Genomic DNA, 25,278 nt, shown 5'->3' on the forward strand with positions numbered 1-25,278 from the left:
GTTTTAAATAGATTTTAAATAGATTTGGGCCTCTTAATATAATTATATTTAAAGGTTAGTTCGATTAATTCAGTTAATTAACGATTTTGAACCGAATTAACCGTTAATCGAATTTTAAAAATATCCTTAACCGTTCCCCGACCGAATTAATTCGGTGGTCGACCGAATTAATTCAGTTCGATCGATTAACTCGGTTAAAACCGAATTTTGAACACCCCTAATTGTAAGACCTGTGATTGGTCAAAACGAGTGGTGGTGTCATCTCTAGAAGTTCACATCTCGTACAGGTGCTGCAACTAAATCAAAAGTGAATATCTTTCGTTTTAGAACAAATTCCATTACAGCTTCTCTCGTGAATCATTTTCTCAACCTTCATTGACCAAAGTTCCAGCCAATAAATTTGCTCCTGTTTGATGTGATCAGGTTAGTTTTCCTTCAAATTTTTTGTATATATATGCTCTCTTTTTTTATTTGTTAGATGAAAGAAATTTAGCAAATTTCTGGGTATTCTTTCATTTATCTGGAATCCCTTCTGATGCTAAAGAACAAATTTTTATGTAAAAATACGATGATGTGAAAGTCAATGGTTTGAATTTTAGATTTTAGGATAGATTTTGTGTTCTGGGTCAACTTCTGTTTATCAAAATATTGATCTGTTAGTGATTTTAGGATAGACTTTATAGTTGGCTTAGCTTTGAAGATTCGTTGCTTCCCCTTTGTTTTCCAATTCAATTTTACAATTACACTTTAAGTGCTTGTACATAAGAAACTCATGGATTTCTTTTGTATTAGTTTATTTAGCTTTAGGGTTTAGGGTTTCTTAGTTTCCATGTTGTTTTGCTGCACTTTTAGTGGTAGTAACCTGGGATTTAAATTGTGGTAGTGTTTTCGGTTGTGTTGCTTTTATCACGATCGCAGACATAACGGATGCTAAAACGGTCATTGCAGTCGTGCAATAACAATTTCAGACATCACTTTTACTGCCATATAACAGCCGCTATTCCGATAGCGGACTGCTATTTAAATCCCCGGTAGTAACTGCTGAATAATAGATTGGATTGTGTGTCTTCTGGTTTTGTTGCATATGAGCTTCTCCCGCACATTTCTGGGATTTGATTTGAGGGTCTATTTGATATTAGAATGGCTTCAAGTCATAATGGGAATTCGAAAGAGCAAATTGAGGAATCCGACGAAATTTCTCTTCACGTTTCATCGTCGCGAAAGACGCTTCTAAATGGTGAAAACCCTCAAAGAAAGTCCTTTATCAGCTCTATGTTTCCACCGAGTAGACTCAAGTTTCTTAATTTAGGTTCTGCATCCGCTAGTTTCAAGCGTTTAGCTCAAGAAAGAGACGAGGTTTCTCGGTTGGTGGCTTCTTCGAGTGGCCATGGGATACGAGAACGTCTGTCCGGGGTTTTCGCCAAGAAGATCAATTGGGTTTCTGTCATGAAAATGAGCAAGGAATGGATAAAGGACCCCATGAATATGGCCCTTTTCGTATGGATCCTGTGTGTTGCTATCTCGGGTGCTATTTTGTTTCTTGTCATGACCGGAATGTTGAACAAGGCACTCCCTAAGAAGTCCCAGAGAGACGCCTGGTTCGAAGTCAACAATCAAATTCTCAATGCTCTGTTTACTCTCATGTGCTTGTACCATCACCCTAAGCGATTTTACCATCTTGTGCTTCTCTGTAGATGGAAGCCGGAAGACATTTCCCGACTTCGAAAGGTATACTGTAAGAACGGGACTTATAAGCCCCATGAGTGGGCACACGTGATGGTTGTTGTCGTGCTACTCCATATAAACTGTTTCGCTCAGTATGCCCTTTGTAGTCTGAACTGGGGATTCAAAAGATCCGAGCGACCTCCGATTGGTGTCGGGATATGTATATTGTTTGCAATAGGTGCACCAGCATTGGCTGGTCTTTACACCATTATTAGCCCTCTTGGGAAGGATTATGTTTGTGAAATGGACGAGGAAGCACAGAAGGCGGTTGACGATGGTGAAAGTAGGAGATCGGAGCAGTCGAGACGAAAGTCCTTCGAGAAGCGATATTCATTCGCATCCGGAGATGCAGAGCGAATCGTCGAGAGCAGACCACTCTGGAGTGGAGGGATTCTAGACTTCTGGGATGACATTTCTCTAGCATATCTTTCTGTTTTTTGTAGCTGTTGTGTCTTCGGGTGGAACATGGAGAGACTCGGGTTCGGGAACATGTATGTACATATCGCCACTTTTCTCCTGTTTTGTATGGCTCCTTTCTGGATTTTCAACCTGGCTGCTGTGAATATCGATAACGAGACCGTCAGAGGGGCTCTCGGTTTTACCGGTATTGTTCTTTGTCTGTTCGGTTTATGTTACGGTGGCTTCTGGAGGATTCAAATGAGGAAGAGATTCAATTTGCCGGCGTACAAGTTTTGTTTAGGTAATCCAGGAGCCGGTGATTGCACGCTATGGTTATTCTGTTGTTGGTGCACTCTTGCTCAGGAAGTTCGCACCGGGAATTCTTATGATATCGTAGAAGATAAGTTGTTAAGAAAACAAATGAACAATGGTAACAATCTGCCGATGTCGCCTTTACCTCGTGAAGGTGGGAAATTCAGTCCCGGCCCTAGTTCTTCGCCCGGATACAATTCCAGCCCGACCACGAGATTTTCAACCAATTCTTCAAGTCCCAAAACGATTTCAAAGGAATATTATAGTCCAGAGCGGCAACTTTCTACAGTGAAAGAAGAGTCTTCAGTAGGAGGCAAAGATGAAACCATGATTCCACCTACTCCGTCGTCAATACAGAGAGAAGAAACATAACTGCGTAAATTTTCCGAGCCTCGGTGTCATGGTCCGACGAATCAATGTTCATATTACACACATGTTCTTTAGAGCATTGAAATACATTATATAGTCCCACATTTTCTCATACTTTCTTGCTTCTTTTTCATTTTTGAGTGAAAAAGTATGTAAAATTTGCGTGCATCGTATTTTTTTGAGTCATATCCTCTTCTCATGTCTGAATATATGGTGAACACAAGTATTTCAGGCAAAATGAATAGTCGGGGTAACATAGCCTTTTAGTTTGTAAGGTTTGTCCGTAACTGAGTTCCGAAAGGAACTGGAATCGTCTTGTGAAATGTTTGACGCTTTTGATCATCTTTTTTCCCATATTCAACGCCAGAATGTGCAAAAGATATTCATTTTAGATGTCAACATGATAAACAACAGTGGAACAAGTCGCTCAAATTGCAGATTAACAATAAAGATAGATTTTTAAATTGAAAAGAGATGGTGTGGGTAAGAGATGACATTTGAATATTGATTAGTTCAGCAAACAGTTCTAGTCGAAAGGATCTTAACAAAGTGTCTACAATGATTTATAAAATTATACAAGAAGAGATGACAATAATCTTGTAATGAATATTCAAGAATCAAAGTGTCTTTAAATACAAAAGAAGAAAAATTATTTATATGTTAGAAAAAGTCTACAATTTTAATTAGAGATAGAGATAATTTATAAAATATTTTCTTAATCTAAAAAACTGAATACTAATAAGTAAAACTTGTTTTTATGTAAATCTCTTAATAAGCTAAATAAATGATAAATATGATTCTAAATTATCTAAAATAAATAATATTAAATTTAATTACAAAGAATTAATATAATTATAGTATATAAAAAATTTCATATTGTATATATATACAGTTTTTTTGTGTGCATTGTCTTTACTAAAAGAGACATCTTGAATTATCAGCATTCAAATGAAATATTTTAAGATGCGTTTGAAAAACGATTCATACGTAAGAAAATATCTGGATCCCATCTAAAAGTTTATTGTAAATCAATTAATGTTGTAATCTTTAAAAATAACTTGAATTCTTTATTTAAGATAACTGGTTTGACCATTAGTACCCTTGGATCGCATGGTGGAGTTTTCTTCTTAAAATCATTATTGATTTCATATATTTATCAGTGAAATTAATTAATTTCATTTGCCAAGGGTTTAGTGGGATGTCTAGTGTCAACCAAAGCAATGGCCATACTTTCCCTACAAAACCTGTTTTTTCTTTCTTTCTAAAAGCATTGCTGATGAAGCGTTTAGATTAGGTATTAAGAAACATAATTTCCCATCGAACTTACATTGTGCATTACACGTGGAAGGGAACGCAGTGGAGTGTATTGTTAATAGCAGAGGCTTCATTGGTCTTGTTGTTGAAATGTCAAAGCTTGGGCGGCAGAAAATTGATTCAAGTTAGGCACCTAATATTGCAATGTCAAAATTAGGTGCAACAATATCAAAATTAGGTGCAATAATGTTTGAAAATTAAATGGGTAAATTATAAACTTTAGTCACTAAAATTTAGGGTATTTATAAGATTAGTCCTTAAGTTTCAACTATAAATACCCTAGCTCATTTAGCTTCAAAATCATCCCAAAGCATTATAGCTTTCTTCCAAATACTAGAGAATTTAGAGAGTTTCTTGAGAGTTGTTTTCTCCCTTTTATCAAGAGATAATTATCATTGTTTTCTCCTTGGTAGATCGAGAGAGGTTGTAATTCCTATTTTCTCATAGTGAAATTCTTCTACCGTTGCCCGTGGTTTTTACCCTAAATTTTTAGGGATTTTCCACATAAATTTTGTGTCTCTTTTATCTTCATTTTTATTTTCTCAAATTATCAGTTGCGATTTTGCTCTATCCGATAGCCGTCTTCCGCAACAATTGGTATCAGAGCTAGATTAGAGTGTGTAATATCTACTTATTGTCTTTGTGGTTGCCACCAAAAGGTGGATCCTCCAACATAAGAAAGTAAGAAGTTATTACCCATTCTTTGAAGGTTCCAGAGAACTATTCACGATAGTGAAATAGTGGGAGCTATCCGTAAAAGAAGATATGACAACGAAATTTGATATTGAAAAGTTCAATGGGAGAAATTTCTCATTGTGGAAATTAAAGATGAAGACCATCCTGAGGAAAGACGGGTCTCTAGCGGCTATCAATGAAAGGCCAGTGGATTTCTCAGATGACATCAAATGGAACGAGATGGACGGAAATGCTATGGCAAACTTTCATCTAGCATTAGCAGATAAAGTATTGTCAAGCATCGAGGAGAAGAAGATAGCTAAGGAGATATGGGATCATCTCACCAAATTGTACGAGGCCACATCGTTGCACAATAAAATTTTCCTTAAGAGGAAATTGTATACTCTCCGTATGCCAGAATCTACTTCAGTGACGAAGCACTTAAACACACTGAACACTTTATTTTCTCAGCTTACATCCCTAAGATGTACAATAGGAGAACAAGAACGTGCTGAACTTCTACTTCAAAGTCTACCTGATTCGTATGATCAACTCATCATCAACTTGACAAACAATAATGTCACCAGTCTAGTCTTCGATGATGTTGCAGCTGCTGTTCTACAAGAAGAAAATCGGCGCAAGAACAAGGAAGACAGACAAGTAAATCTGCAACAAGCAGAAGCGTTGACAACGATGAGAGGGAGATCAACAGAACGTGGCCAAAGCAACAGTCACAAACATGGTAGATCGAAGTCGAGAAGCAAGAAGAATTTAAAGTACTACCACTGTGGAAAGAATGATCACTTGAAGAAGGATTGTTGGAGTCTAAATAAAAACTCCAATCCACAAGGCAATACCGCAAACACTTCAGATGATGGAGATGCTCTATGCCGTGAAGCGTCAACCACCGTGGAAGACAGAAATAGATTTGTAGATATATGGCTCATTGATTCGGGAGCGACATATCACATGACCTCAAGAAGAGAATGGTTCCATCATTATGAACCTGTCTCAGGAGGATCTGTGTATAGTTGCAATGATCATGCCTTAGAGATCGTTGGTGTAGGAACCATTAAATTGAAGATGTATGATGGAACAATTAAAGTTGTTCGAGATGTGCGACACGTGAAAGGTTTGAAGAAAAATTTATTATCCTACGGATTGTTGGATAATAATGCTAGCAAGATTGAAACACGGAAAGGAATCATGAAGGTGTTCCGTGGAGCGCTTGTGGTGCTGAAAGGTGAAAAGATAGCTGCAAACTTGTACATGCTGAAGGGAAAGACATTGTTAGAAGAAGAAGCCTCTTTGCCTCATGTAGTTCAGATTCTGCAATGCTATGACATAAGAAACTTGGGCACATGTCAGAACAAGGAATGAAAGTCCTTGTGGAGCAAAACCTACTTCCAGGCTTAACAAATGTATCACTTACTTTGTGTGAGCATTGCATAACAAGTAAGCAGCACCGGTAGAAATTCAACACATCAAATTCTAGAGGCAAAAGTGTTCTAGAATTGGTTCACTCTGACGTATGGCAAGCACCAGTAACATCCCTAGGTGGAGCAAAATACTTTGTCTCATTTATTGATGACTACTCCAGGAGATGTTGGGTGCACCCTATTAAGAAGAAGTCAGACGTGTTTTCAACTTTCAACAACTTCAAAGCGCGGGTGGAACTTGATTCTGGAAATAAGATCAAGTGTTTAAGAACAGATAATGGAGGAGAATACACAAGCGAAGAATTTGATGACTTTTGCAAGAAAGAAGGCATCAAAAGACAGTTCACAGTGGCGAACACTCCTCAACAAAATGGAGTGGCAGAGCGGATGAACAGAACCTTGTTAGAAAGAACAAGAGCAATGTTAAGGGACGCAGGCCTAGAAAAATCATTCTGGGCAGAAGCAGTCAATACCGCCTGTTATTTGTTGAATCGAGCTCCATCAACTGCAATAGAGCTGAAGACACCAATGGAGATGTGGACTGGTAAACCAGTTGATTATTCAAACCTCCATGTATTTGGAAGTATTGTGTACGTGATGTACAACGCCCAAGAAATTTCAAAGCTGGATCCAAAATCCAGGAAATGTAAATTTTTGGGGTATGTTGATGGAGTAAAGGGGTATCGCTTGTGGGATCCCACTGCCCGCAAAGTGATCATTGGCAGGGATGTTATCTTTGTAGAAGATAAAATAAAAAGAAAAGAAGACGATGATAGCGCTGAAAAGTCAGAGACTACTCAGATACATGTGGAAAAAGAGTTTGAAGAAAGAGATTCTTCTGACGCAGAACCAACACATGATGAACAAGAACCAGAGAGTTCTGAAGCTCCAACAACTCGTCAATCAGATCGTGTGATAAGACGTCCCAATTGGCACTCAGATTATGTTATAGAAGGTAATATTGCATACTGCCTTTTAACAGATGACGGTGAGCCATCAACATACCAGGAGACAATAAACAGCTCAGATGCTTCACTGTGGATGATGGCGATGCAAGAAGAAATCGAAGCCCTTCATAAAAATAATACATGGGAACTTGTGCCACTACCACAAGGAAGAAAGCCAATTGGTAACAAATGGGTTTTCAAAATCAAGCGAAATGGTGACGATCAAGTTGAGAGGTATCATGCAAGACTGGTGGTCAAAAGATATGCTCAAAAAGAAGGTATTGATTTCAATGAAATATTTTCTCATGTGGTTCGACTAACAACAGTTCGAGTAGTTTTGGCAATGTGTGCTAAATTGAACTTACATCTAGAGCAACTAGATGTTAAAACAACTTTTCTTCATGGAAATCTTGAAGAAGAGATTTATATGCTCCAGCTTGAAGGTTTTAAAGAAGAAGAAAAGAAGAACTTGGTTTGCAGGTTGAACAAATCTCTGTACGGTCTAAAGCAGGCGCTGAGGTGTTGGTATAAGAGATTTGATTCCTTCATTATGTGCCTTGGATACAACAGACTTAATGCAGACCCTTGTGCTTATTTCAAGAGGTATGGTGATAACGATTTTGTTATATTGTTGTTGTATGTGGATGACATGTTGGTTGCAGGACCCAACAAAGATAATATTGAAGAATTGAAGGCACAACTGGCTAGGGAATTTGAAATGAAGGACTTGGGATCAGCAAACAAGATTCTAGGGATGCAAATTCACCGAGACAGAAGTAATAGGAAGATTTGGCTTTCACAAAAGAATTACTTGAAGAAGATCTTGTCACGATTCAGCATGCAAGATTGTAAGCCAATTTCTACCCCTCTTCCTATTAACTTCAAATTATCCTCCAGCATGAGTCCTAGCAGTGAAGAAGAGAGGATGGAGATGTCTCAAGTACCGTATGCATCAGTAGTGGGAAGTTTGATGTTCGCTATGATATGCACAAGACCAGACATTGTATAAGCAGTGGGAGTGGTTAGTCGGTACATGGCGAATCCAGGCAAAGAGCATTGGAATACAGTAAAGAGGATCCTGAGATACATCAAAGGGACCTCAAATGTTGCATTATGTTACAGAGGATCAAACTTACTAATCAATGGGTATGTAGATTCTGACTATGCAGGGGATTTGGATAAAAACAAATCTACTACAGGATATGTGTTCAAAGTTGCTGGTGGAGCTGTAAACTGGTTTTCAAAATTGCAGTCAATTGTGGCTACATCCACAACAGAGGTAGAATATGTAGCAGTTACATAAGCCATTAAAGAAGCAATTTGGTTGAAGATGCTATTGGAGGAGCTTGGGCACAATCAAGAGTATGTCTCTCTGTTTTGTGACAGTCAAAGCGCCTTGCATCTAGCAAGGAATCCAGCATTTCATTCAAGGACTAAGCACATACGAGTTCAGTACCATTTTATTCGTGAAAAGGTGGAAGAAGGAACGGTAGATATGCAGAAGATCCATACCAAAGACAACATAGCAGATTTCATGACGAAGGCGATCAACGCTGATAAATTTACCTGGTGTCGATCCTCTTGTGGCTTGTCAGAGACGTAAGCAACATGATGGTACAAGGTAGAAAGAATGGTGTGAAGATATGATTGTTCCAATCAAATCTTCAAGTGGGAGATTGTTGAAATGTCAAAGCTTGGGCGGCAGAAAATTGGTTCAAGTTAGGCACCTAATATTGCAATGTCAAAATTAGGTGCAACAATGTCAAAATTAGGTGCAATAATGTTTGAAAATTAAATGGGTAAATTATAAACTTTAGTCACTAAACTTTAGGGTATTTATAAGATTAGTCCTTAAGTTTCAACTATAAATATCCTAGCTCATTTAGCTTCAAAACCATCCCAAAGCATTCTAGCTTTCTTCCAAATACTAAAGAAATTAGAGAGTTTCTTGAGAGTTGTTTTCTCCCTTTTATCAAGAGAGAATTATCATTGTTTTCTCCTTAGTAGATCGAGAGAGGTTGTAATTCCTATTTTCTCATAGTGAAATTCTTCTACCGTTGCCTGTGGTTTTTACCCTAAATTTTTAGGGGTTTTCCACGTAAATTTTGTGTCTTTTTTATCTTTATTTTTATTTTCTCAAATTATCAGTTGCGATTTTGCTCTATCCGATAGCCGTCTTCCGCAACACTTGTCATTTTTGCCATTTACATCTCAGTTTCTTTGCATGGGTCATTATCATGTCCAGCTAGACCACTAGCTTTTTCGTATTCGTATGTGTATTCATATTCGTTTTCATGTTTATTGAGGTCGTAAATGCGATAGTCATAATCAAGATTAATCATAAAATGAATATTAAATGAAATAGGTTGGTGAACATATATATTTTTTGAATTAATCACTAGTATCCGATCTATTGATCGACTAATTCAGATTGAATACTGCATAGGCGAGTGCGACCCTCTCAACCCAGTTTGTTCTATTCGCAAACGTCAAAATTCGAACCCTTAATCTTACTTAAGGTACCTAGTATCTCATTCAATTATATCAACTGATTGTTGGTGGTAAACATATAATTTATCATAGAAAGAAACCAACATTTCAAGCCACTCTACCCTACCCGCTCTCTTCCTTTCTTTTTTAGGATTTATGTCGTTCTATATAGATTAGATCGATTTCTTTTTCTTTGATATTATTTAGTCCGCGACCACATTAAATTTGGTGTTAGTTGTTGATTTTCAATTTTTTTTAATTTTAATAAGAATAATTTTATCTTTGTGACACGTTTTTCATAATTTTTTCTTGGTCGTTTGATTGTTCTTTTTATTTTGTTTTATTTTATCAATGTTGCATTTGACGATTCTATGACTAATCAAGATATCGCTTATTTGAAATTTTATTGATCTTCCTTACTATGGATCATCATATTAAATTTGGATGCATAATTTTATGTTTGTGAATAATTTCTCACGATTCTCGACTTTCATTTATGGTTCTTAATGGTCTTTCAATCACTAGCAAGGACGATATAAATTCAAAGGTATCAATCAGTCAATTGACACTCCAAAAATTTGTAAAAGAAAAAAAATTTCCATATAAATAATATATATATATATAATACAAAAGTGAAAAATGACACCCTTTAAAAGAAAATCAATCAAACCTTTTAAAATATATTTAGGTTAAACAATATAAATCACATTAATATTTGAGTAAGTTTTTCTTTTTTCCTACTAAAATTTTAAAAGTAATAAATTGATCACTAATGTTATTTATAATAAAATGGTCACTAACATTATCGATTTGTAATAAAATAATCACTTTATCGTTATCTCCATTAAATTGATGACGTGTAAACATTAAAAAAGGTAGATATTCAGTTTTACCCCTAAACTATTGCTAAAACATCAAATAGGTCATTGAACAATAATTTTATATATAATTTATTCCAATAATTTTCTAATTTAAAATAATCCAAAAATTATAATTATACTTGAATAAGTTTTTAAAAAATAAAAATCTATAAAAGTATTAAAAATTAAAAATTAAAAATCTAAAAAATACTAAAAATGACGAGTTTTCAAATGTATGGGTATAGAAAGACTTGGTAACCAGACCTTGGATTTCATCATGGTAGTCTTGTGGACCTATCAAGAGCCTTATCTAGGTCTAGTACGAGCATTGTAGTCAACTTGAGAGTTTGTGCTTGGAGACGTGACTTTTTAGAAGTTTCGACAAACAATACGATCTGTATGAAGATCAATTGTTGACGGAGTACTTGAGAGTTTCAATGTAAAAGAGACTAATAGGTTTCCAGAGGGTATCTTCAGAGCTATAACCAAATGTATTGTTCATTTATAATCTCAGATTCTCAATCCTCGAAAATTATGTTGAGATTCTAAATTTAAATTTATTAAAGATTCATTTTTTATGTGATTATATGCATTATCTAAATTTGGCTACGGATTCGTAATTCTTTTTTGGTCTCTGTCAATGTTGAAAAAAATTAGTAGAGCAAATAGAAAAGCAGAAAAGTGGGCAAGAGTCGATAATTGTTGCAATTTATCAAGTGAGAATAAAGGAAGAAAATTTACCAGAAGTATAATTAACAATAGATTAGGGAATTGGGATTGCATTTCGGTTGTCAAACCATTTACTTAATGCAATCACTATCATGTGCCAACAAACAAAAGTAGATTCCACTTATATGCATTTTTCTTATATAATTATCCATATTTAATTTATTAATTAACTATTAATATGTTAAAAGCAAACCCCTTAATCGACATCTGTTTGTAAAATTTAGGTCGCTCTCATCTCATTATATTTTCTGGCTTTATGTACGTTACCCGGTTCCGAAGGTAGCTAGATTTGCAAAGTGTTGGAGCAGGATCTTAAAATTTTATATTATAATTTTTTTAAGAATTCACAATAAGATAATTGATGGAAATATTTAAATTATATAAAAATTAATTTTTTTTTAAAAATACGACCACCTTCAACATCTCTACTCCATACTGTGTCGCAACAGATGGCTGCATTTCACCATGTAATTTTAGAAGTGGTGCCCCCTTTTTAATCTCCATTTGCTCTTTCATTGTACAGCCAAAACTCTCTTTGTCTTCCTCTTCATTGGACCGGGCCCTAATGTTGATTTCTAGATGTGACAATTCGGACTAAATAATAAATAATTTATAATAATAAGATAATTCTTATCTATAGACTAATAAAACTTTGATTTCAACCTAATAAGTATGTGATACAATATAATATAAAATATATCAACAACCAGTTGGTCTAATAGAATGAGGTAAGGGGTTTGAATCATGACGATTGTGAATGGAACAAACTGGGTTAGGAGGGTTACCCTTGCCTCTGCAGTACCTGATCCGAATTAATCGATCAATATATCAGATACAGATAGTTATAAAAAAATAAAAATACAAGAATATCAAATTTATATAGCAACTTAAATTTTTCATAAGTTGCAACCTCCTTCCCCACTCTCTCTTGATTTAGTGAAACGAGGCACTAGATTTCACACTAGATCTCTTAAGCAAATATTTTAAGAAAACTAAACTAACAACTAGTTGGTCTAGTGAGATAAGACACTAGATCTCTTAAGCAATGTCAAATGTTCGAATTTTGGTCATTGCGAATGGAGCAAACTAGGTTGAAAGGGTCGCACTTGCCTTTGCAGGATTAGTTGATTAATAGATTAAATATCAGTAATTATATAACATATAATTTAAAATCTATCACGTTTTATTTAACGATTACATATTAGTATTGGTGAAAATTTCTCAATCAAATGACAATGAACCACAAAACTTGTAGATATTATTACTTGAATTCAAAACTTCTAAAAAAATATCACTCTTTTGAACTATTCAAGTCGTTTGATGAATTAAAAAAAATAATACAATATGATAAATATAAAGTATAATTAAGATATATTTAATTTTATCTATTTATGATATTACTTATATTTTAAAATTTATATGGAGTGTAATTTAAGATTAATATAATGTAATAAAAAAATTAATTTTAAAATTAATAATAATAATAAAATTTTTAAGAAATGAAAATTTTGTATTATAAAAAGTTAAAATAAGTAATAGTATGTGTATATATAAAAAAGTTAAACTAACACAGTCTAGGTTGTTTTTTTCTCTTTCTAATTTCTTTCATTGTTTGCTTAGGAGAATGACGTCTCGTCTTTGATCAATGGCTTAATATTAAAATAAGTGCTTAAATTATATGTTTAATTCATTTAGGTATTTAACATTATAAACATTATTACTTTAGGTACTTAATGTTATAAATATTATCATTTTTAGAATTTAGGTGCCTCGATTTTAATAGTCGTAAAAAAGTTCGTTAAATGATACGTGTAACAAACTTAAAATTTTAAAAATTTTATTTTTCTTAAAAAATAAAAATATTATTAAAAATTTATTTTAAAAAACCCTTTCCCTTGCTTCTCTACCTCCCAGTGTGCCTCCCCTTTTCCTTACCCTTTCTTCCTTTAATTTCCATGGCCAAACAATCGATCAAAAGGTTGATTTCCACGGTCAACTAAACGGTTGATTATCATGATCAATCAAATGAATTTAAGGGATTGTATATTTGAAATTTCAAGAATTAAGGATTGAAATTTAAGGATTTAGAAATTTTAGGTTTTGAGAAGTATTAAGAGTTGTAATCGGTTAGTGGGTGATTGACGACGTATAGGTGGCTTGTCGGCAGCAAATGGATGGCCGGAGATGACCAATGATTGGAGTAAATGTCACTAGAATAAGAGATTTTTAGAGTTTGATTTTTATGGTATTTTAGAAAAAATATGATTTTTTTGAAAAATAAAATATTTTAAATAAATTTTTAAAATCATCTTATTGTAACATGTGTAACTTTACAGGCACCTAAAATAATAACGTCTATAATGTTAAACATATAAATGAATCAAAAAATAGTTTAGATACTTGTTTGGGGGGAAACAATATAGTTCGAACACTTATTTTGATATTAAGTCTTGATCAAACGTAAGGACAATCAAGATTTCAGTTTAGAAAAAATAAAATATTTTTTTTTTCAAAATTAAAGGGAATAATTTATAATAATCTAATAGATAGTTAAATTATATATATATATATTAAATGTAAAAAAAATCATGATTAAGAGGCAACAATCCCTCCCATATATATATATTTTGTCATAACATTTGTTGTATTCTTAGTATTCTTTTTTCTTCTTCCCTTTTCATGTCTCTATTTTTATTGTGTTTGAGCTTTTTGTGATATTTTAGTTAATAATATTCTCATTTCCTAAAGGAAACCGTCAATGTTTTTTTTTTCTTTGCTTTTATAAATATTTTATCTTTTTTAAGGTTAAATTTAACATCACATTTCTAGTTATTTTTAGGGTAAAATATATAAATGGTCCTTAAACTTTTAGGTCATTTGTATTTTAGTCATCTAACTTTTAAAACTTGTATTACAATCATCAAACTTTTAATTCATTTTCAGTAAGATCTCTACCGCTTCCTCCCGTTAGTTTTATCTGATGTGGCATTTAACTCCCATCAACCCCTTCTTCTTCTTCTTGTTCTTGTTGTTGTTGTAAATATTATGCTACTTCTATATTCTTGTTGGGCCAAAATTTTCCATTTCATATAAATTATTGTTAAAAAGATACCCAGAAAACAACAAAGACTTGCAAAGCACCACTAAGCATCTTGTTTCAGAAAGTCACTGTCTACTGAGAACCTCAAAGATCAAGCAAAACTCAAGCTTCCATCAATCAGGATTCTTGACTCACCATCTCAAATACCTTTCTTTTCTTTCTTTCTTATTAAAGTTCTTTTTTTTTTCTACTTATAAATGTAAGTTGATGTTTTCTTTCTTTCATTACCATGGAAAATGTATTTAATAATGTAAATGAGAGATCTTTTTGCTTTTTAGCTGAAGCTTTGCAGCTGTGTGTGTGTGTGTGTTTGCCTAGAATTCTTTTGTTTGCAGCTTGGGAACTTGGATTAGATGCTTTAAAACTTCTTTCTCTTGATTTATTTATCTCAATGATTTTATTAGTGGAGTTGGCTACTCGATAGTTTAAAAAATGCAACTTTAGGGAACTTTTTTCCCTGACCGAAAGTCTCGTGGACCAGGTGGGAGCTTGGTTTAACTTTGTTTACTTCCGTTTCTAAATGAACTTAAAGCTTGAAACATGAACAAACATATCAATGAACTTGTTAAGAAATCCATCTCTCTCACTCTCTACAACAATGGTGGAAGAAGAAGAAGAATTAGAAGGGGTTAACAGGAGTCAAGTGCCACGTCAAATAAAAGCAACGGGAGGTAACGACATGGACTTTACTGAAAACGAACTAAAAGTTCGATGATTGTATTGAAAGTTTCAAAAGTTGGGTGACCAAAATGTAAGCATCCTTAAAGTCTGAGGACTATTTATATATTTTATCCTTATTTTTATTTAGTTATCTTATTGATGTATTCCTAATTTAAATATCCAAACTAACTATCTCATATTAATAGGTGCTCACATTCACTAAAGATAGATCACAATTAAGTTGTGAGAAAATCTATTTATCGACGTGCTATCATTCTGTTATATGTATTCTTATGTTTGTGCTGAATGTATTTATTCTTCACCGGTGAGAACAATATTTGTATATGTCTTTTTTAAAGTTATTTGATTGAATTTTCACTCTTTCCTCTAAGATATATATTATTCCTTAGTGTCTAGTTTGTGCACTGTACTGATTTTAGAAGAAGAAAAATAATCGACTAATATAATTAATCTACTCTAATTTGATTACTGGTAAAGGAATATGAATACTTAAAAGCAAACATAAGACCGTGGTAATAATTAATAAGAATTTAGTCACAAAATTGTAATTTTCATTAATTTTAGTTTTTATCAAGTATTAGTTAGCCTAACGAGATAAGAATTTCGATCTTTTCAAATAAAATTAAGATTTAAAATCAATAGAATGTAAATAAATAAAATTAAATTAAAATGATTATCTTATAATAGATCTTTTTAATTTATGATCATGTTGATGCAAATAAGTTGAATTGTGCCAATTGTTGACGTTCATCCCTTATAATTTGAACGAGTCACAATTGGTGTAAAGACAATCGTAAGTCGATGATTCTTTACGAGAGAGAGAAATGATAAACATGATCTGAGAGAAAAAATGAATAATATAAAGTTAAAGACGAAAAGAATTCCTCTTTCAACATTTCCTTCGTTATAATACGATTGATGTTAAACTTAAGATATCATACGTTTTAATAGGATGAAGATTGTATATATACAAATGTCAACTATCAAAATATAACTCTGCTAAAAAGTATATCAAAAATTGAAAATCATGAATTTGGGAAAATGATCCTGTCAAAGAAAGTTTTTAGAAATGGTGTAATACTGTTGACGGAAATCAAGTAATTTCTGAAAGATGTATACGGAAGTATAACCTATCTAAAAGGAAAGTTACTTCTAGGCCTATAATATGAATTTACATTGCTTTAACAAATCCTTAGTATAGCAACTTAAGTGGGGTCAACAATGGTCGGTTTGACCAGATTTCCTGACTGCGCCTACCGCGTAAGATTATAATTTATCAAACACCAATGCCCCCCGGTCTACTGTATCACCACTCTGATATGCCACGTATAGCCATATTTTCACAATATTTTATAACGGGAAATTCTCCTCTTAACCCCCAAATTATATGAACCCAACTTAATTTCATCATACACAAATAATAATAATAATAATAATAATAATAATAATAATAATAATAATAATAATAATAATAATATTCATTGTATCTTTAAAAATATCTCTTGGGGTTATTCCTCAAAAATTACAATGTAACCTAAAATTTTGTACTCGAGGACTTCCTAGATAACCCCAATCCCATGATTGAACTTCTAATAATTCCATATAATTCGTTCGAGATAAATTTAATTGTTATTATCATTATTAGATTGAAATCAATCATCCTATGATAGTGTTTATACTCTAGACAGATTGAGGAGGGCATCTTACCTTATTTATAGGGATGATAATTTAATTTGAAATCAACAGATTCCAACTCAATTTTATAGGGTCGAGTTATTTTAAAAGAAATCGGGTTTGAGTCAGATTTTTAAGGGAGTGAGGTTAGATTCGGGTGGAGGGTGAAAACCCTCCAACTTGACCCTACACAGGATAATAGTGTAACTTTTTTAAATAGATTTATGGATAATTGTTATAATATCCTCTTTATCTATTATCAGTTTTAATTAAGCTTTATTTCATATTGTCTTTGGTCAAATTTATATTTGAAAATTTTGGTTTGGGTTAAAGACAAGTAGATGATATATATTTTTTGGATCGAGTCGGGTGGATAATATATAATTTTTGAATTGGGTCAAATTCAGTTGAGGGATATATATTTTATGGGTAGGATCGAATTAACTAAAAACTTGATTCAACCTGGCTCGTTGCCATCTCCCTATGTCATTTTCACCGTATTATACAAATCTATCAGCTAATGATAATTATTTTTTCCACCGAACATAACTCTCCGTCCAAATTAAAAAATGAATCGTTTATAATCGATGTGAATTTGATTCGATAAAATTAAATTATACATATAAATAAATGAATTCGAATGATTCAAATATGAAATTATTAAAACTCATAAATTTTAAATAATAAAAACCCAATTAAAAAAAATCAAGTTATCATATTTAAATGATTCAAACATAAAATAATCTAAATTTTAAATAGTCGAACCTAAATTCACCGATACTTAAACTAATTAAATTCATCCTGCTTGAGAGTAGAATACGGGACGAGAAACGAGCGTAGAGAATCAAAGCCAAGTTGATGGCTTCTTCGTTTGTTTTTTCCTATATAAACCCCCATTGATCCTCCCAAAAGATCCTCCTCCAGCTGTCTCTGGCTGTTTCCATTTCTCTTTTGAAATCTCTTCACATAATCCATTTGATCTTTTGTGTTCTCTTCCAAGATCTGGCTAACACTCAGGAAAACCCAGTGGAGGAAACCAACAAGAACCGAGCGGTGGTTCTTGCCCTCTATGAGGCCTTAAACACTCGAGACGTCAACACCGTTCACACAATCCTCGCTGCCGAACTCGAATGGTGGTTCCACGGTCCCACCACTCACCAGTTTTTGATGCCCCTTCTCACCGGAGCTTCATCCGACGATTCTTTCCGATTCGAGTTTGATCCTCTTTCGGTCACCACCTTCGGATCCACCGTCATCGTCGAAGGCTGCGATCACAGCCGTTCGATCTCCTGGGTTCACGCCTGGACCGTAACGGATGGGATAATCACCCAAGTGAGGGAGTACCTGAACACTTCTCTCACCGTTACCCGACTGGGAAACTCCGGCCAATCTCCGCCGTCCAAATACAATCCGTCATCGACGGTTGAGATTAACTCGGTGCATTGCACTTCCGTCTGGGAGAGCAGCTTTTCCAACAGGGTTGGAAAGTCCGTGCCGGGTCTTGTCCTGGCAATTTAGTCATTTCACTCTCTCTCTCTCTCTCTGGTCAGGTGCATCCGTGAGTAGGATAATATAATATAAATAAAAAAGAGGAGTGCTCTCGTGTCAGCTCCTTATTGGTCAACAGAGAGAACAGAGATGTGAGTTCCTTGGGACCTGTTTGGTAGGGTCCCCTTTTATTTCCACTCTACGTTTCATTTGGTGTGTTTGTGTTTCTTATCGAATGTATTTACCAGTGTGGGCTTCCTATTATGTAATGTGTTTTCATTGTGCAATAAAATTATGGTGTTTTAAAGATCTCGAATTCAATCATCTGCTTTAAATTGATATCATATACGTCAGAGATATGAAAAGTTGATAATAAGTTATCAACTTATTAGTAGATGTACTATTTTATTATTATATACAATTTAATCTTAAATGTAGAATTTTACATGAAAAAATTTCATGTTATGGCCATCAAATTTTCAAGCTTTAAAGTTACCCCTCATATAATGAATCATTTTAGTTCAGACCTATTAAACAAAATAGAAATTTAGTCTAAAACAACGATGAAATTATATTCTAAGAAAAATGACGTGTTTCAATTAATAGTATGGTAAAATTATATTCTAATTTTCCAGAAAATTCCAATTTCACCCAAAAATGAACGTTAAAAAAAGTGTATTCGTAGTTGCTATCATCAACATTGTTGCTATTATTTGAGAAAAAGGGAGATAACTTGTTATTTTCAGTTGATGGCAATATGGATGAGGTTCAAAGAATAATACCCACAACTTGTGAAGCCCTTGTGGTATATTCTTGACCTTTTAGGGCCTTACATGTTGTATTTAATTCAAAGATAAGCTATTCAAAAAAATAATTCATATATCAGAAAAAAGGGGAAAATGATTGAAAAAAATCAACTGGGCCATTTCTTATTAATAGTTGGAAATATTCTTTGAACCGTTGCATCAAAATTTCACATGTTTTAGGCATATATATATATATATATATATATATATATGGGTTATGATTCGGTTACACTATACAAAATTCTTTTAGTTTTACACATTTTTAGTATTATTAGATTGAGAGCAATGGCAGAACTTGGTGATAAAGATTGAGGGATCAACTTAAAACTTAAAAAAAATTTAAATTTGAATTTTCAAAAATTTTAAAGGGTTTAGTTTATATTTTTGGAAAAAACATAGGGTCTAACTAAAATTTATAAACTTTTGAGAGGCTGAATAAGATTTTTTTTAATTATGGGAGGGGATTTAATTGAGAATATTAAAAAACTTTAAAGTTTAACATGATTTAAAAAAAAATTGGAGATACCAAATTAAATTTTTAAAAAATTTAAAAGGTGTAAACTATATTTTTTAAAATGGGGGGCATGGCTCCACTAGCCCTGGTTATGTTCTGCCACTGATTGAGAGACATTAAAGGTTGATATTAACTCTTTATTTCTTCTAATAAATATATTCTTATTTCATATTGTTAATCTCAACCTTTAATTTATCTTATGTAATAATTTAATATATAACTAAAAGAGTTTTACACAATGTAATTGAATTATATATATATATATATATAGAAACACATATACGGGGAATAACGTCTCCCCAAGCATATAGTGACATACGGCGACAAATTTGGTGGCAAAGGGGAATTGAAGGAAAACAAAAATAACATGAACCAAATTTTGAAGAAAAATCAGGATCAAAATGGAAAGGCACATAAATTTTGTTAAAACGCACACACATGTTGCATGTTAGCACGAGCAGAAGTTAATTTTGTCTCTCATCTTTTTTTTTTTTGTTGATAGATGACGATACTAATTTTAATGTTGGTTGTCGACTGTCAGTAATTTTTAAGATTTTTTCTTTTTTTATATTGTATTTCTATTTTTTATTTTTTTATTTTCAATAAATCTACGTATATGACACGTTTTACTTACCTTTATGACACGTTTTGTTATTTTTTTGACATGTTCTGCAGCCGTTTGACCATTTTTTCATTTATTTTTTCTAAAAGTTGATTTAACATTATCACGATTGATCAGGATGATGCTTATCTGCTATCTTGTTGATTTTTCCTACTTTGGACTATCAGATTGGATGTAGATACTCGATTTACGTCCGTGAATAGCTTTTCACGTCGCTCAAGTCTAATTTATAATTTTTCGGTAGTCTTTCAACAACTTGATTTTCTTTTATGATTTGTTTGCCAATGCGATCAAATTTATTTGTATCTATCTTTGTTCGAGTTTATTGGTTAGATTTTTAATTTTTCCTTGTATGATTCTTATGTGATCTTAAGTTGCTAGTTTTTTTTTTGGATAATTCAGAATAAGTTGCTAGTTTTATTTCAATGATTATAGGATTTTTTTTCTAATTATGTTCTTAATTTACGATTGTGATTATAAATCTTTATTATAATTTGAAATATTTTATATTTTGAATAAAATTAATCACTCCTATCCAAAATTTATCATATTATTTTATTTTATAGAAAATCGTTAGTTTTATTAAAAATAAAAAATATCTAGAATTACAATAAAGATTTACAAGCATAACCTTAAACATAAATTAAATTATAATTAGAATATTTTTCTATAACCATTTACATAAAAACTAGCCACATAGATCACATAATGACAAAAAAATGGTTAAAAAACCTAACCAAAATGCTCGAACAAAATAAAGATACGAACAAATCGCAAATGAAGCTACTAAAATACCACCGACAAATCGCAAATGAAAGTCAAGCGACACGAGAAAACTATTCACGAACGCAAAATGAGTATCCAAATTAATACGAGAGTCTAAAATAGGGAAGATCAACATGATAACAAATAAGCGCCATCTTGATTAGTCGTAACGATGTCAAATCCAACCCTGAGAAAAAGATAAACTCAAATAATGGCTAAACGATTGAAAGCTACTTAAAGACATAAATAAACGTGCCACAAAGATTTAATTATTCTTATTAAAAAACTAAAAAAAAATAAAAGACAACTGATGGTCGATAACTAGCATCAAAATCAGTGTTAGTGTCGGCTAAACAAAATCAAAGATGAAAAAGTTGATTTAATCTATAAAAAAATGACACAAATTGTAAAGGAAAAAATAAAGGTGAGGGGAAAGGGGGAGAGCAACTAGTGTTTAGAGAGCATTAAATTATCATATTACTTGGATATTGATTTTTCAAGTATCTAAATACAACCTTTTAGATATATATATATTGATTAAGTGATTGAAGATAAGATACATGCATGTGTATCGTCATCACTTTCGATTTAGGCTCGTGTTAAAATGAGTCGATCAGCTTTGTCTGCACGATGTGAATGTGTTGTAAAAGGTTAATTATTTTTAAATAAATATTATTTCTTAATCACCCAAGTTAATAGAAAAAATATAAAGCAAATGATTTCTGTATATATTTATTTATCAATTTAAATTTCCAAACCCTAAAAGCGGGAATTGTGTTGTTTTTATCTAAATGATCTTATGTCATATTTAGACCACAATCAATTGGACAAGCTAATATTTCATTGACTTTTGTTTATGATGTTTGTACACATAATTAATTATTTAAAATTTATTCATTAGTTATTGTTTTATATCTACACGTAAAGTGATTAAACACATTTCTACGTTTTGATTAATTTGCAGTCGTTATCTTAGACTTAAGAGACAAGTTAAATGCAAAGACAATAACTAATGAAAGAAATGAAAACAGATAAGATGTTCAAATGAGGATTGAGTGTATATTAACGTATGGACAAATATATTTTGGAAAAGCTTTTCTTTTCATCACTTTTGGCATTAGGTCATTTGTTGTTTTCCCAACTTTGTGGTTGGCTTCTCAACTTTTATATTTTGATCCCTTTCACATTATTTTTTTTCAATTTGATTTATTTTGATCATTCGATTTTCTTAAGTTAAAATTGAATTTATCTGACTTTAAATTAATCCACAACTACACCAGTTCCAAATAATTTTAATTTGAAATAAAAATGAAACGAATAAGTAACCTAAAAATTATGGATGATTATTCCATGCTCGACGAGCATCGATGATCACCATTAACGATGTGTACCATTAATTTAATTTATAAAACTATAAAATTATAAAGTACTCAACGTATAATTATAAATTAGTTAAAAATTTAAACGTAAATTGTTTAGGGCTAAAGTTCCGCACTTTTGGTATGTTTTGATACCTGAACTTTCAATTTTTACAAAATCATACCAAATGTTTAGTTTTTGTTTCATTTTAATATCCGTAGTTAAAAACATAACGACTGACATGACATAACAAAATTTGTGCACACCCAAGGAATTGAACCCGTGCTCTCTAGATAAGTCAATAAAGGCATATACACTGGGCTAAGCAAGTTACTAATTAATAAATCACCACAACCTATATTTAATTATTTTTCATTACCGCCACAAAACAAAAAAATTTAATTAAATACTAAACTATTAAATTATTTAAAAATATTTTTTTTCATTATAAACCAAATTACTTAATTAAAAATTAAATTATTTTAACTTTATTTTATAATTAAAAAATAATTAAATATATGTTTTCAAAAAATCGACATTAAACTATTTTTAAAAATTATATTTAAAATATTTATGTATGATCAAATAATATAAATTTAAATTAAATAAATATTTAAATTTATTTTATTATAAATAATTTAAAATTTTATATTTATTTATTTAATATTAAATTAATAGAGGATTTATGAAGTTAAAAATAGTGTTTATTTTAATGGTTTAAAGTTTATACTAAAAAAATGTTTTATGTTTCTAAATAATTTAGTCTTTGATTAAACAATTATATAAATTAAATAAAAAATTGATCTTATATAATTAATTTTATAGACTAGCTTAATGATTTGTACACTATTTTTTCTTGGGGAGAAGTCTTAAGTTTGAATCCTAATTTTAATTAAAATATCTTGTTTTGTGGTGGTAATGGAGAATAAATTAAATATATTTTGTGGTGAATAAGTAACAATTATCTTGCTTAGCCTAGTGGTTAAGCTTTATCCTATCTTCTAAAAGGGCATGGGTTAAATTCCCACGCTAAGCACAATTATGTTAATTTTATTTTAATAGGGTAGTGACACGAATGAATAAATTAATAATAAAAACATATTATTTGGTTATTTAAAAAATTAATAAAAATTTTCACATTATTATGCGTGCGGTTAATTTTTTAACGAAGGGTATCAAAATTAAACGTAAGGTATACTTTTTTAAAAATAGAAAGTTCATGTACTAAAATGTACTAAAAGTGAAACTTTAAATGCGTAGTTTACCCTATAAAAATAATATAATTAATATTTTATTTTAAATAATTTATGTTTAGATTTTTAATTAATTTATAATTATACATCAAGTAATTTATAATTTTAAAATTTTATAAATTAAAATAATCATACTCATCGTTAGTGGTACTCATCGATACTCGTTGAATATTATAGAATTTTCCGATTATTATATCTTTAATTTTTGTGTGATATTATAAACGTAAAAAGAGGCTGGATTTTACTTGGGTCTTGGATGTTTGAAGCCAGACCCATCTTATGTTTTAAACAAATCTATTTTTTAAAAGCTAATCTTTTAGGTTTAATATTTACTCGTACGAGGAGTAATTGCACAAATGATTTAAATTTGGACATTATAAAATTTAAATATAATTTATTAAATTTGACATTCCTAACATAAAATCATATATTTTCGTTTTCGTGTGTAATGACCAGCAAAGCCACAATGAAGGCATAGTCCACCTCTGGATAAACTTTAATTTTGAAACTCTCTTTGCCCTTGTAGCTTTCCCAGGTGTAGCTGTGGATAACCTGTATATTCATTTAGATTCAGATAATCGATTCCATTCTTTAATTCTATATCTATTTACTTAAATTTTATACCTCAGCAATGACTGAATTCCCTCTCCGAACCTTGATCGAAAGCGAAGAAATACAACCGGTCACCCGGAAATCACCGGCGCCTTTCTTGCACCGGCTTCCCAAGAAGACGTCGAGATTGCTTTTGAAATGAAAACCGCTCGATTTCTTCACTCGGAAGAGAAAATTGTTCGAATCCAAGTTTTCGCCTTCATGAATTTGCCATTCCTGTTTCCACGATATTGGTTGCTGCAATTTTCCAGTACCCTATAACATCATTATCCATTAACTAGACACATAAAAAATGTAGTTCATGTAACCATATCGTGTTTGATATTTTCGAGCGTTGCATACCTTTTCGCGGAGAGTGATGACGGGGAAGCCGGCGGGATCGGTCATGACCCTCCGGCGCTGCAGGTTCCAGACACTGCCATCGACTCGAAGCAGAATGTTTCCGGTGGTGTCGAAGACGTCGTAGTGTGAATTCGAAAAGGATTGCAATTTCTTCTTCACGACAAGCTCTAACGTGTATGGGACACAGTATCTTTCCCCGACAACCTTAATCATCTCATCACCAGTTGCCATGTTTCTGAATCTGTATACAAATTATTTGCTGGAAATTTATTGAAATTTCCTGGAAAATAAATCTCTTTCAATATGGAAAATGATTTTCTATAAATTCACGGTGCGTTATTAATACGATCGGACACTCATAAAATTATTTTCTTTCATGAATTTGACATCTTAAATGTGAAAAATAAGTTTTTTGAAAAACGAAATTTTACCTTCAAAGGTTTATTTTTTAAAATTGACAACTTGAAAACAGCGTTATGTATATATATATATATATATATATATATATATATATAAATTCAATATAAAAACATACATTTGGATTATTTCGAGTTTAAATTATTGTTGAATGAAGTTGAATAAAACTGATGAAGATGAAAATTGGAGAGTTTTAAAGGGAGGAACTTGTTAATTTGTTGTGATTTTTGTATGAACAGTAACTCTTAATGACGTTAATCTACTTAGATTTTTATTTTTAATGTTGTTAGAGTTAACCCACCATTTATCTAGGCGTGGTTGAGAAAATCTTTGGTGAAAATTAAACTGAAACAAATTTATGGATGAGAGATATGACTAACAATTGT

At 32.0% G+C, this 25,278-nt stretch overlaps 3 protein-coding genes across 4 annotated transcripts; 2 read left to right on the forward strand and 1 right to left on the reverse strand.

Moving 5' to 3' along the window:
* Nucleotides 1-326: 326 nt before the first annotated feature.
* Nucleotides 327-2,917, forward strand: LOC120119470. 2 transcript variants are annotated; one of them, XM_039139289.1, is made up of 2 exons: nucleotides 327-423; nucleotides 1,140-2,917. In XM_039139289.1, the coding sequence occupies exon 2, from the start codon at nucleotides 1,141-1,143 to the stop codon at nucleotides 2,806-2,808; it is 1,668 nt and encodes a 555-aa protein (XP_038995220.1). In that variant the 5' UTR covers nucleotides 327-423; nucleotide 1,140; the 3' UTR covers nucleotides 2,809-2,917. The 2 variants fall into 2 exon arrangements, with proteins under 2 accessions (XP_038995220.1, XP_038995219.1); XM_039139288.1 differs by lacking the exon at nucleotides 327-423 and adding an exon at nucleotides 436-573.
* A 14,731-nt stretch (nucleotides 2,918-17,648) lies between these two features.
* LOC120119473 (wound-induced protein 1-like) lies at nucleotides 17,649-18,303 on the forward strand. The gene has a single exon (XM_039139292.1). It carries the CDS (start codon nucleotides 17,882-17,884, stop codon nucleotides 18,230-18,232), a length of 351 nt encoding a protein of 116 aa, XP_038995223.1. The 5' UTR covers nucleotides 17,649-17,881; the 3' UTR covers nucleotides 18,233-18,303.
* A 5,641-nt stretch (nucleotides 18,304-23,944) lies between these two features.
* LOC120119300 (protein LURP-one-related 14-like) lies at nucleotides 23,945-24,730 on the reverse strand. The gene is made up of 3 exons (XM_039139120.1): nucleotides 24,476-24,730; nucleotides 24,146-24,388; nucleotides 23,945-24,073 (listed from the first exon to the last, which is right to left on the reverse strand). The coding sequence occupies exons 1-3, from the start codon at nucleotides 24,704-24,706 to the stop codon at nucleotides 23,945-23,947; spliced, it is 603 nt and encodes a 200-aa protein (XP_038995051.1). The 5' UTR covers nucleotides 24,707-24,730.
* Between the last annotated feature and the right edge of the window lie 548 nt (nucleotides 24,731-25,278).

Source organism: Hibiscus syriacus, unplaced genomic scaffold (genome assembly GCF_006381635.1).
Source record: "Hibiscus syriacus cultivar Baekdansim isolate YM2019G1 unplaced genomic scaffold, ASM638163v2 tig00110332_pilon, whole genome shotgun sequence".
NCBI lineage: Eukaryota > Viridiplantae > Streptophyta > Magnoliopsida > Malvales > Malvaceae > Hibiscus > Hibiscus syriacus.

Bases quoted from the DNA above. Each gene is read 5' to 3' on its own strand.
- LOC120119470 (XM_039139288.1), top strand. From the start codon at position 536: ATGCTAAAGAACAAATTTTTATGTAAAAATACGATGAT. The intron at 574-1,139 runs GTGAAAGTCAAT...ATTTGATATTAG, and splicing joins TTATGTAAAAATACGATGAT to AATGGCTTCAAGTCATAATG.
- LOC120119473 (XM_039139292.1), top strand. From the start codon at position 17,882: ATGCCCCTTCTCACCGGAGCTTCATCCGACGATTCTTTCCGATTCGAG.
- LOC120119300 (XM_039139120.1), bottom strand. From the start codon at position 24,706: ATGGCAACTGGTGATGAGATGATTAAGGTTGTCGGGGAAAGATACTGT. The intron at 24,389-24,475 runs GTATGCAACGCT...ATGATGTTATAG, and splicing joins TCATCACTCTCCGCGAAAAG to GGTACTGGAAAATTGCAGCA. The intron at 24,074-24,145 runs GTATAAAATTTA...ATGAATATACAG, and splicing joins GGAATTCAGTCATTGCTGAG to GTTATCCACAGCTACACCTG.